Here is a 13432-nt window from a genome sequence, read left to right as displayed (position 1 = left end):
CACAGTACAATGAAAACAACATACAAAAGTAAAATGGAATCCTGAGGCTGATAGTGAGCCCCATTGAACAGATTTGGGTTCATCATGACAGCATCAATGCCTAATTTTATACTAATTTGGACTTATACAAGAAATTAATAAAATACCCTTTGCATATGTTGTATATGTGTTTAATATGTTGGGTTCCTATATAAGATGTTGATTAAAATGAGGATCTCTTACTTTGGCCATTTGGAAACCACATTGTATCCCGCCATAGCTCCTAACCACTGTACAGTTTCTGCAACACTCATCATCTGCAAGCCTTGATGTTTCTTTTCCTGGTACCTGGGATTTTGCCCTAATTTTTAACACCACAGAGCTCAGGGAACACACATATATAATTTACCAAAAGGTTTTGGGGTGTGGTCCCTGGATGCTCCAAAGTGCACACAGTTTGAGATTTCTTTCTTTCCTTTTTGAAGTTCAGTTCTGCTTATGTTAAAACATGCCAATACAAACATTAGGAATACAGCCATACCCTATGTAATAACCTACTTAGCCACTGACCGACACCTCCACAAATGACCCAACCATAGGACAGTCCTACCTTATTCCAGAGCTTTTATTCCACGAATGAGGACACTCATATCGAGACAGGTGGATCTCCTCCTTCTGAAGGACAGCTGCTAACAGTAGTCAGATGCAGCCCAGCTCTGCTGGTGCCAGGGGTTGGAGTGGTTTTCTGATGGCAGAGGCAGTCCCTCAGGAGGTGACAAAGCCACTTCCCTTTTTCTTAGCAAGTGTGGGTGGCTGGCAGCTGAAGCAGGCCTTGGGCAAGGTCCTTCAGTCTGGTTTACTCATCTCAAACTCAACCAGAGTTGAAGCCCAGCCAGGTCCTTGGAGGCCTCTAGATTTCCTAGTAGATTTTGTAATAGAAGATGTCCTAACAGAAACACAGGACTGAATAAATGTAGATACCTTAGAAAGTCATTTATTTAAAAAAAAATAGCTGGGCATGGTGTCATACACCTGTAGTCCCAGCTGCTCAGGAGGCTGAGGCTGGAGGATTGCTTGAGCCCAGGAGTTTGAGGTTGCAGTGAGCTGTGATTGCACCATTGCACTCCAGCCTGAGTGACAGAGGGAGAATTTGTCTCTAGAAAAAGAAAAAAAAAAAGAAAGAAAGTCATTTGTAGTATATTTTCTTTGGGAAAATACATTCTGAGTTCAAAAAGAATTTTCCAAGCTCAACCAATGTATCAATAAATTGGAGACTACTTACAACTCACTTCATTCCATTGAACCAGTATGGATTTCATATTTATATATGCAAGGTAGTATAATAGTTATTTGGTGGATGCAAAAAGAATGGTCCCATGCTCAAGACATCTGTAATAATCCTGGAGAGATGATACAAAGATATATTAAAAACTTAATAATCACATAAGGTAATGTCTGATGACATGCTCGGATGAGTGGAAGAGAAAATGGGCCACTGGAGAATGGAGGTAGTCAGACGTGGTTGAACGCTGCGGCTCCTAAGTCAAATGACCTGCGTGAAACCGCAACTGCTCCACTTCCTAGTCGTATGGCAAGTTTCTTAAAAGTTCTGTAAGGCGCTGAGAACTTTTTTGGTACCCCAAAAATGTTAGCCATTATTATTACCTCTCAGTCTGTGCTTGAACTACCACTTCAAGAATGGGCAGGGTGTGAGTAGAGAGGCGGGAGTGGGTTTTGGAGCAGGGTGACAGAATCATAATGAATTGTCCTCGCGAAAAGCTCCACAAACTACTTTTCTAACTTTGTTGGCAGCTACCAAGTGTGGGCGGCAGGCGGCCATCCTCTTGGCCGCCTGAGATCCCAGCGTCTGTCCCCAGGGGGCGCTGCCACCCAGCTGCCACCGCCCGGCCCAGCGCGCGTCCCCGCCGCCCACCCGCGCGTGCGCGCCGCCCAGGTGAAGAGGCGGTGGCCAGGGCCGCGGCTGGGGCGGGCTCCTCAGTGGGCCGGGAGGGGCGGAGCCGGGAGGCCCGGGCGGGGCGGAGCCGGGGCGAGCCCCAGGCTGGAGGCGGGACCAGCCGCCGCCGTCTCCGTCGCGGTGTCCCGGCCCCTACAGCGCCCGGCAGCCGCGGCGGGAGGAGCGGAAACTGTCGGGTGCGTCCCGTTCGGAGCCGCGCCGGCCGAGAAGGCGCCGAGGAGCAGCGGGGCGGCCTCCGTCCGGCCCGGACCCGCCGAGCGGCGTGCGCGCCCCCTCCCCGTAGCCTCGCGGCGCGGCCTCGCCCCGGCCCCACCCGAGCTCATCGCGGGCCCACGGAGCGGCCCCGGCGGCCCGAGCGCGCCCACCTGAGCCCCCGCACCGGCGCCATGGCGGAGCAGGAGAGCCTGGAATTCGGCAAGGCAGACTTCGTGCTGATGGACACCGTCTCCATGCCCGAGTTCATGGCCAACCTCAGGCTCAGGTGAGGGCGGAGCGGCAGCGCGCAGGGGCGCGAGGCTGCGCTGTCCCGAGAGGGGGCGCCTCGGGGCGCGGCCGGATCCGGGGCGTCGGGGGCGCCCAAGCTCCAGAGATGGAGGCGCGGCCGGGCTGCGGTGTCCGGGGGTCTGCCGAGCTCCGCGGCTGCGCTTTCCCGACAGCGGACGCCCCTGGGGTGCGGCCGCTTTGGGGTGCGGGGGGCGTGTCGAGCTGAAGGGCCGCGCTTCCCTGAGAGGGGAGCCCTGGGCGCTGTCCGGGGTTTAGGTGCAGGGGGTGTGCCGCGCCAGGTGAGGGATGTGGGCGGGCCGGTGACCTCATGGAAACTGAAGGGAAATAACTTGAACGAGAGTTGCGGTGGCCCCGAAGGCCCTAGGAGGACTGGAGGGTTATTTTGGAGAGAGGCTGGCGTCTCATCCCGGCTTTACACTTGCTTCTTTTCTTTCTTTCTTCGCCCTTCTTTTTTTTTTTTTTTTTTCTCCTGGCGTAGTTCCATCCTGTCATTCAGGATGCTATGGAGTGATCCCTGAGCTGTCTGTTCCGGGACACTGGCTATTTTTTTTAGTTACTCTCTAAACGTAATTAGACACGTTTCCAGACATCGAAGAGACTGCTGTACTTGCCAGTGCCAAGATAAACTGTCTGAATTTGACAAGACGTTCATGGTTTTGGTTTTTTTCAAGGAGTTAGTGGATGGAGCTCTTGTGTTATTAACATCCTTGAGAACGTAGTCACAACTCAACGCCCAAAAATGGGCTTCCAAGATGTGGATTTGTTTTAGAAAGCCCTTTACATGCGATTATTTCACCCTTGATAGAGTAATATGTAAACAGTTTTAAAGTAGTTTGACTTAAACATTAAAGTAAGTGGAGTTTCAAAATAGCTGAGTTTTGGTGTGCGTGTGTATGTTTCCCTGCAAGCTTTGGCTCCATTTCTTCTAAGGTTTATGGCTAAACATCTTTCCTTAAACTTATAAAGTGAAAGTCATAATCTAGGCTTGGGTGCTTAACCCTAATTTCAGTATTAACTACCTCTGTCAATCCAGTTGACAGGGGTCAATCAGATTGATTACATACCAGCATAATGATAGGATGTTACATTTCTGATCAAGGTTTGGATGCACAGCTTTTATAGAAATCACCCCAAATATTAATCAAAATGATATACCTCTACATCAGCTACAACCAATACCCATTATCATAGTGATTAAGAGTCAGACTGTTGAGATTCAAATTCTAGTTCTACTACATTCTTGCTGTGATCTTTGAGCAAGTTACTTAACCTCTCTGTGCCTCAGTCGTCCTGTCTGTAGGATTGGGGTGGTCCTGAGGGTTAAATGAATTATTAATAATATGTGTATACATACTTCAGAGATTAGTGCCTGGCAAATCCATATTAGTAAAACTGTTTTAAGTTTTCCCAAGTGCACATAAAATAGATAAAGGGGTAAGTTACGTAGCAATTTCATAGGTTAAGGTTGTTTTAAATTAGAGATTCTACTCCCCTCCCCCCCAGGAAATAAGTTGTGTGCTTTGAGAAATGCCTTTATAATTTTGTCACTCGCAGTTATAATCATTTCAGTTTTTCAGACATTGGTACGTTTATTATGTACATACTGTATACTAGACCCTGTAGTAATAGTTGAATATGAAGCCTTTCATTTTAACCTCCATCTTTCACCTCCAGCAAATACATGACCTTAGCCAGAGCTTTTGCAGAATTTTCAGAATTTGAAATTGAAGGCATAGAGTCTAACAGGGCTACATTAGTTTGTAGGACTACTCCTCTGTAATAGAATTAAAACTCTTGTGGTTTTTGAAAAGTAAATTGAGGGAAGGCACTTAGAATTTCTGCTTTTTTTTTTTAAAGCATTAAGTCTCTTAAGTGTGAAGTTTGAATCTCAAGATAGATTACTAAGGTGAGCCTAACAACTCCTATGTGTACAGAAGAGAATGCTGCAATTTATTTATATTTATATTTATATTTTTTAGAGATGGGGTCTTGCTATGTTGACCAGACTGTTCTTGAATTCCTGGCCTTAAGCAATCGTCCCATCTTGGCCTCCCAAAGCACCAGGATTATAGGCGTGAGCCACCATGCCCAGCCGAATGCTGCAATTTAATTCTACTGTGTGCAAGGTACTCTAGGAGATAAGCTAGGAGTATCCAAAGAACTACAAGATGTGCTGCTTACCTCTCAAAGAGGTGACATCTCAATGAAGACATGGAGAAAGGTGGAATTTTCTATTGATTTAAAGAATAGTTCAAGAAAACAACATCAGGAGGCTGAGACAGAAGGATTGCTTGAGCCCAGGAGTTCAAAGCTGCCGTGAGCTATGATCACATCACTGTACTCCAGCGTGTATAATAGAGCACGACCCTGTCTCTTAGAAAAAAAAGAAGAAAGAAGACAGAGACAGAGACACAGAGACAGAGACACACACACACAGAGAGAGAGAGATAAAGAGGAAGGAAGGAAGGGAAGGAAGGAGAGAAAAGAAAAGGAAAAAGAAAGGAAAAGAGAGAGAAGATAAAAGCCTTATAAAGCTTAGGTGATTATTTATCAAGTACTTATAGAAATTGTTCTGGAAGTTCAGAAGAGAGAGAGATACCTTAGGTTGACTACAAAACGCCTTATAGAGGAAGAGAGGAGTTGAGCTGAGTTCCAAAGGATGGGTAGGATTTGTAAAGGTGGACTCGTGGGCATTCCGGGTGGATTAAGCAGCATGAGCAGGGGTTGGCGGCATGAAAGCTGACTCTGGGTGACAGTGAATAAGCTAAGTTGTTTGGAAGGGAAGGGGTTGGTGTTGTGGAGAGATGGGAGGAATCACCAGCTCTCCACAAGGCCATTGGCTAAGGCCCAGGTTTTTAGGTCTGCCTTTATACCCAATCTCCACATCATTCAAAATCCTGGGTGTATAGATGTATATGTATTTGTATGTATCTCATCTGTGTGTCCTTGATGACTCTGAGAATTGGCTGTGGTTCTCATTGTACAGATCAGTGATTGTTCATGACTTACTTATAAATTAAAATAGTTGGTTCCCTGTAGCCATAAACAGTGCCAGCAAAGGGTAGCACCCTTACCCTCCTCTCAAACTATAAATTCTGACGCAGACAGAAAGCAGTCCTCTCTTTCCTTTCACTTTGCAGAAGGTGACCAGAAACCTACCACTGCGTAATCCAGGTGCTGTTCTGTGATGTTGAAGTGTTTTTGTCTCCTGGAATATTGGTGGTTGGGCACATATTTCTGGTTGTATATAGCTGAAATTGAGCGTGTTTGGTCCATTGGTGGATATGGATATGTAAGTGAAATTCCCATGTGTGCTTGTACCTCATGACTCCTGCCCTCCCAAGCTGCAGTTCCTGCTCTTACTCCCCATTCTGGAATGTCCTGTCTTCCCTTCCCACCTGGCTCTTCTGCAAGGCTTGCTTCCTTCCTTTAAGGCATGTAATAGTCAAGCACTCAAGGCTGTAGGTGCTTCATGGGTCTGTGTTTTCTCAACAGCAGCACCTAGCATAATGCTGGGTACAGAGTACATTCCTTCATGACAACATTTTTTTGTAGAGAGGGAAAAATGCTTCAGTTACTTTTTTTTTTTTTAAAGCTTATGTGGCGTTGTCCTTTTAGAATTATCTTCTTGTTTTGCTATTAATCTGGCCTTCTTTTTCGCTCTTGGAGCTAAAGCTTGATTTTTAGACAACAGCCACAATTGATGGAACTTTCTCCTACCATTTTTACTTTTAAAAATTGACCTAGATGTGTGTCTGGATGGGGCAAGAGTAAAAGAGTGATGTGGATTAGTGCGAGTTAGGATATCTGAGAAGGAGCTTCAACTTACATTTCTTGCTTTATAACAAGACCTGTGACCAGGCGCAGTGGCTCATGCCTGTAATCCCAACACTTTGGGATGCTGAGGCGGGTGGATCACGAGGTCAGGAGATCGAGACCATCCTGGCTAACACCGTGAAACTCTGTCTCTACGAAAAATACAAAAAAATTAGCCAGGCGTGGTGGCGGGCGCCTGTGGTCCCAGCTACTCGGGAGGCTGAGGCAGGAGAATGGCGTGAACCCGGGAGGCAGAGCTGGCAGTGAGCCAAGATCGCGCCACTGCACTCCAGCCTGGGTGACTGAGCAAGACTCTGTCTCAAAATAAATACATAAATACATAAATAAATAAATAAAACCTGCTTGTATTATAACAAAACCCTGGAATATCTGAGCAGGAGCTTCAGTTTATATTTCTTGCTTTATAACAAAACCTGCTTGTATTGTGAGGTCTCCTTCTTTCCCTCCCAGAAGTCTCTTGTTGGGGGATATTTCTTTTGCCTTTTTGGTGGAGGTGGAGGTGGTGGTGGTAAGTTCCTCATTCCAATTTCCAAGGATCTCTGCTCAGGAGTAAGACCGCTGTGTGAGTCCTGCCTGCTTCCATGGTCAGGAGCAGTTCCTGCCAGCAACCCTAATGACCACTTGAAGCCCTAACCACAGCATCCCTGTCCTACCATGTTCTGCTTTCTCTGTAGCCACTTCCTTTTTATATGTGGAGCTTATTGGTTCCTTTTCTCCTTGCATGGGCCATTCTTATACGTGAGTTCTTCCAGCATTAACATCAGCTTTGCACCCTCCCTCTGAGAGTTCTGCCAGGGCAAGCCGCTTGCATCTGCTCTTCCGCGTGCTCCTTACTCCGCACACTCCTCACTCTCAGCCATGTGCGTGAAAGGAAGAATGCAGGCTACTGCTCAGGAGTGGACTTGAGCCACGGACAGTGTCCTTGACAGAAATGCTTTCCATTTTATAGGACAATGAAATATACGTTAGGCTTCCAGAGGTCCAGTTTCTTAACTTTATTTGTTATTGGTTCCTGTTTTGAGAATAAAGCATCTATTCAGCCTTATATCTTGGCTTCTCAGGAATTTAATTTTTCACCGTCTCTTTTCTTACTGGGTTTTGTCTCCCATAAAAGCAATCATCTGAAGCACAGTGCATGCCAAAGCTCCATGCAACTCCTCTTTTTTAATCTAACACAGCATGTCTTTTGTACCTTTGCTTAGATCTGGGATTTTCAGCCTTGTCACTATTGACATTTTAGACATTTTAGACTTCGTTGTAGGGGCTTTCCTGTGTGTTGTAGGATGTTTAGAAGCATCTCTGGCCTCTCATCACTAGATGTCAACAACTCCACTCCTCTTTCATTTATGACAACCAAAAATTCTCTAGACATTGCCACAAGTCCCTGGGGGGGTTGTGTGTGGGTGGGTGTGTTTGTGCTCACACACATGCAATATTGTCCCTAGCTGAGAGCCACTGGCCCTTGCTGTTTTCACCCCCTGGAATGTCCTCCTTTCCTCATCTCTGCCCTCATTCCCTGCCTGCCATACTCTTACTCATCCTTCAAGACCGGATGTGAGAAATCTTTCCCAGTCCCCCAAAACAGGTCAATGTCACATTCTCATGTGCTCTCAGGATACATGGACATTTATTCATAAAGAGAATTTATCATATTCATAGGTTGCTTCCTCACCAACCTATGGAATCCTCAAAGGCAGATAGCCTGTTCAGAGGTAGATCCAGGTTTTCTGGTGCTTTGAACCTCATAATGCTTGGGGGCAACCACCTTTAAGAAAAAGAATGTAAATCATGAATGCAGAATTAGATGCAAGGCTTTGGAAGGGGAAGGTGCAAGTGAGTGGCTGTGAAGCAAACCTACCTTTAATCCTTTTGTGTTTTCTGTGATGCTACAGAATTTGCCCTTCCCCATGTTTAATACATCTTAAAATGAATTAACTGAGTACTCAAATGTTGGCTGATTGGTCTTCAACCAATGGAATTATTTCTTTTTTTTTTTTTTAGCATACAATCTTCTCAAAATACTGTACTTTAATAGAACTTAACTGTGTGTTGGGGCAGTGAGTTATAGATTAGAAGAAAGGCAGGAAACAGACACACACATACCACACCACCCCTGTATTCTTTCTCTGTGGCTGTTTGGTCATTTGGAAAATTTGGTGGGACAAAGGGTTTCTCTTGCTTGCCAGGGAAAAAAAACCCATAGATACCCTGGATGGTCTTCAAGTAAATGTAAACCTGCCATTGGTTCAGGGCTCTAGTTAGAAATAGCTCTAGTTAGATTTATAGGAGAGGTGAATGGCACACTAAATCTTTTTGGCTTCCATGTGAAATTCTTTGGCAACCTCTTTTGAAGGCCTTTGGAAAAGGACAGTTTGCTCTCTGCCTGTTTTGTACATTGGCTTCATATTGGGACAAAAATGGGAATTTGGGTTTTGGAGCTGCCATTTGGAGTGAATCACCCTGCTGCCTGGTTTCCTTTCCTACTCCGTGACAGATTTCCGAGACTATTTTTATTCAGGGTCATTTCTTGACCCTGGAGACTTCTGCTGAATTTAGTTCCCAAATAGAGCCAGATGTGGGTGGAATCAAGCACTTAGAAGTTGCTACTGGTTCATTTCATTGCAGGTTCTGATGGGATCTACTTTTCTTTTTTCTTTTTTTTAGACAAGGTCTCACTCTGTCACCCAGGCTGGAGTGCGGTGGCACAATCATGATTCACTGCAGCCTTGACTTCCCCAGCTCAAGCAACCCTCCTACTTCAGCCTCCTGGGTAGCTGGGACTACAGGCGCACACCACCAAGCCTGGCTAATCTTTTTTTTTTTTTTTTTTTTTTGGTATTTGGGAACTACTTTTACATTAAAGAGATACACTTTGGCTTTCTGCTTAGCTTTGAGACAAAAATGTTGAATCTGATATAGCTAGAAATGTGTTTATTTAGTGATCTCCATGTTAGCTCTATGTGGAGAGCTGTTCGTTGACATTTTCACCTAAGTCTGAGTCAGCTAAGCAAAATGGACACTATCTCTAGGAGTGGCCTCATTTAATGATAATTCTCTAGTACCCATTTGTGATGCTGCCACTGGAACTGGTTTGGGTCATTATATTATTGCCCAGCCACTGCCAAGTCAGGGAACTTTACTGTCAGCAGTGCCTCCAGCTCCACTGGGTAGATTACTTGTTCATGAGCCTCACCAACATGGCCTATAAAAATGCCAACTGTATTCATAAATGGGGTCAGAGGGTAACAGCATTTTAAAATATGCGTTGTATGTCTCTCCTTTATCATTTATTAGATGCCTTGATTTAGATGACAGTTTTATTTCCTGTAGGAAGCAGGCATCTTTCAGTTCAACTACAATGTAATTACTGGCTAGATCTCTTTTTTTTGAGACAGGGCCTCGCTCTGTTGCCCAGGCTGGAGTGCAGTGGTGCGATCTTGGCTCACTGCAACCTCTGCCTCCTGGGTTCAAGCGATTCTCATGCCTCAGCCTCCCTGGTGGCTGGGATTACAGGCACATACCACCACTCCCAGCTAATTTTTTTTTTTTTCTGTATTTTTAGTAGAGATGGGGTTTTGCTACGTTGGTCAAGCTGGTCTCAAACTCCTAAGCTCAAGTGATCTGCCCACCTCGGCCTCCCGAAGTTCTGAGATTACAGGCATGAGCCACCGAACCCGGCCAAGATCTCTTGAATAGAACAATGTTTTCCAAACTTTAGTTTTGAGCATTTGTGGGAAAAAGAGAAGCAAAAGCATGCTTCCAATAGGGAGTCATGGAAAGAGCACAGGCTCTGAGACTTAAGTGACCAAGTTCAAATCTCAGCTTCAGTTTTATTCCTCTTAGCATAGGTTTCCCTAAGCCTCATTTCCTTATATGTAAAATTATCGCCTTTTAGGGTTATTGAGATGAAATCACATGTTCAGCAAGTGCCTGGTATATAATTCTCACTCAACTAATGCGAACTCTTCCTGAATCCTTCCCAAATGGCCTCACCTCCCTACCCTGACCCCATAACTGCTAGAGAGCTAGATATTTTCATCTCTTCCTTGTCATTTCTTCCTCCCTCACTAAGACAAAGTTTTGTCTTTTTTGTTTGTTTTGATTCTGTTTGGGGGGCAAGGATGAAAGTTTGCAATGGCGCAAACTAGGGAATTCAGATTACCTGGCAGAGAGTGCAAGAACACTGGAAATAGACAAATCTGGACCTTAATCTTGTCTTTGTTCATTTACTACCACCTGTGTGACTTCGGACAAGTGACTTAGCTTCTTTGAGCCTCAGTTTTTTCATCTATAAAGATGATGTGTTCTTGTGAAATTATAGCACATTTAAAATATGTGTCAAATACCTATGGTGGTGGCTGAAGCATAGTAGATACTCAGTGGGTGCCCCTCTGTCCTGGTCCAGCCCTGTGGACCAAAAATGCCCTTGCTATTCCCAGTTCACTCTGTAACTATCACCCTATGCATTCTCATAATCACATTCCCTCCAGGTATCACTATTTAATTTCTGGAAATTGTTTTAAACTCTTTGGAAAATGAAATATATTTAAGAGATTTCTAAACTATTTTATTCTGCACATCACTGTTCTCAGCCTCTGTGAAGGTTCGTAACATCTAGGCACTATTGCCAGGTAATAGACTTTAAGTCTAGAGTTTTTTTTTTTGTTTTTTTTTAAGTCTATAACCAATTTCCTTATTATCTATCGACTCTATATGTGTTTCGTATAATCTTCTGGTATTAAAGCTAGCAACTACTTGAATTCTTTTTTTTTTTTTTTTTTTTTTTTGAGATGGAGTCTTGCTCTGTCGCCCAGGCTGGAGTGCAGTGGCACCATCTCGGCTCACTGCAACCTCCATCTCCTGGGTTCAAGCAGTTCTCCTACCTCAGCCTCCTGAGTAGCTGGGATTACAGGCGCCTGCCACCATGCCCAGCTGATTTTTACATTTTTAGTAGAGACAGGGTTTCACCATGTTGGCCAGGCTGGTCTCAAACTCCTGACCTCAGGTGATCTGCCCGCTTTGTCCTCCCAAAGTGCTGGGATTACAGGTGTGAGTCACTGTGCCCGGCCAACTACTTGAATTCTTAGAGTGTGCTTAGTGCTGGATTGGGTACTTTGGTGGGGGTTACTTTTAATAAAGTTACTCTTTGAGGGATAACTTAATTGGGAGTAAGAGATACCTTAATAAATGGATCAATATAAAGTGAAATATGATTGAGCTCAAATGAATAGCACAGACAATTCATTTTTTTTTTTTTTTTTTTTTGAGACAGTCTCACACTGTCACCTGGGCTGAAGTGCAGTGGTGTGATCTCAGCTGACTGCAACCTCCACCTCCTGAGTTCAAGCAATTCTCCTGCCTCAGCCTCCCGAGTAGCTGGGATTACAGGCACCCGCCACCACACCCAGCTCATTTTTGTATTTTTAGTAGAGATGGGATTTCACCATGTTGGCCAGACTGGTCTCAAACTCCTGATCTCATGATTCACCCACCTTGGCCTCCCAAGACAATCCATTCTTTTAAGGGCTTCCTACAGAGAAGGAATCAATATATCATATTTTTAGAAAAGAGAACTGATGACAATATAATTAAGAGCTGTCTATATGTATGTACTATATTATGAGGGAATTCAGAAAAAGAAAAAATGGCATTGGGAGTAGGTAAAAAATGCGCTATGGAAGAGGTGGAATGTCAGCAGACCCTTGTTGAAGTAGAGATAGTCTTTCATTTGGTAACAGCCCTTCCTCCCCCTGCCCTATGGCCTGAGCCATCCTGGCCTTCTTTTCTTCTCTCTCCACTCACTTTAAGCATGCGTGGGCTGCTGTGCTGCTAGCCAGCTTCCATTGCTCAAAAATATTTTCCCCCACATTGTCTGCACTTCTTTCATTCTTGTCTTATGCTGCCCCAAATTCTCCCAAGTAGAGATTGAGTTAGGTTGATAAGAATCCTCTTAGAAAGTCAAATACTTCTAGTGCAGCACAAGCACATTAGGGTAAATCTGCTCAGTCTGGTCAATTTCTTTCTCATGCCTCAGTGGCATCAGTTAGAATGAGGAATAGAGAATTTCATTTTTGAGAAATAACTTTACAGTATGTTACTGTTCAGGGATACGGCAGACCTGGGATAGAGAACTCAACCCTTGTGGGAAGGGATGGGCAGCAGGTAGTATAAGGTTAGTTCATTCTTGGGGAGGCAGATCCTGATGACAGAGAGGGGAGGGTACCTGACGAAAACTTTGCTCAATTAAAAATTGTGTCTCTGGTTTATCTTTGGGTCTAGAAGAGGAAGAGGTTTTTTTTTCTTCTTTTATTTTATGCTCAATTACAGAACTTCCAAGACACAGCACCCAGTTTGTGTGGTGAATACTGTGGCCCTAACATTTGCGTTAAAGGGACATTACTGAGGAGCCAGACGCAATGACCCATGCCTGTGGTCCCAGCTACTGGGGAGGCTGAGGCAGGAGGATTGCTCAAGCCCACAGGTTTGACACTGTGGTCACAGCTGTGAATAGCCACTGCACTCCAGCCTGGGCAATATAGTGATAACTTGTCTGTAAAAAAATGAAAAATAAAAAGAGAGACACTAGCGAGCCAGACGATGACTCTAATCATGGCTTTCAACATTCTTATTGAAATAGAATGGTCTGGTTTTGGAAAGTAGATCATTTTTTAAGAGAAGGGTTCCAATAAGTGACTTCAGTTGATGGAGAAGGGAATCAAGAACATCTGCTAGTTCCTCTTGATATTTTGTCCACCTTCCAGGCTCCTCATTGTCCTAGCCTCATTCCTGAAGATATCCCAGTTTGTATTCCAGGCACAGCTGCCCACATGGGACTAGTTACAATTATCCCAGAATGGGATTGCCTTTATTTTCCCACATTTCTGCTCCTTGATACACAATGTAGAAACGGATTTCACTTTAATGAGATTAAAGCATTAACTCTAGTAAAGCTATTCTGCTTTAATAAAAAGATTGTTTACTCCTGAACATAGGTTTTTCAGAAAGAGCCACAGGCCAGTTCAGAGTTCTAAAAGAACCTCCTGGAATAGATGGATAAGCCCACCGAGGAACAAACACAGCTTTCCTTTTATTCCTCTTCTCCTCATATCTCTCACAGTTATATTGTTAAGTCTTGGG

General features: G+C 44.6%; 1 protein-coding gene and 1 long non-coding RNA gene across 4 annotated transcripts in view; one reads left to right on the top strand and one right to left on the bottom strand.

Annotated features, from left to right (window-relative positions):
• Nucleotides 1-587: 587 nt before the first annotated feature.
• Nucleotides 588-2441, bottom strand: LOC129018354 (uncharacterized). The gene is made up of 3 exons (XR_008495242.2): nucleotides 2320-2441; nucleotides 1262-1379; nucleotides 588-1135 (listed from the first exon to the last, which is right to left on the bottom strand). It is a non-coding gene; the product is annotated as an uncharacterized LOC129018354 (long non-coding RNA).
• Nucleotides 2302-13432, top strand: part of MYO1D (myosin ID) — a 376049-nt gene continuing 364918 nt past the window's right edge. For all 3 annotated transcript variants that reach the window (XM_063656158.1, XM_054459987.2, XM_054459988.2), the window contains exon 1: nucleotides 2302-2435. In XM_063656158.1, the coding sequence (XP_063512228.1) occupies nucleotides 2341-2435 (95 nt within the window). In that variant the 5' untranslated portion in view covers nucleotides 2302-2340. The remainder of the gene's footprint in view (nucleotides 2436-13432) is intronic.

This window comes from Pongo pygmaeus, chromosome 19 (assembly GCF_028885625.2).
Source record: "Pongo pygmaeus isolate AG05252 chromosome 19, NHGRI_mPonPyg2-v2.0_pri, whole genome shotgun sequence".
Classification (NCBI taxonomy): domain Eukaryota; kingdom Metazoa; phylum Chordata; class Mammalia; order Primates; family Hominidae; genus Pongo; species Pongo pygmaeus.
Note: the sequence above shows the minus strand (reverse complement) of the source record. Positions and strands in the feature narration are given on the sequence as shown.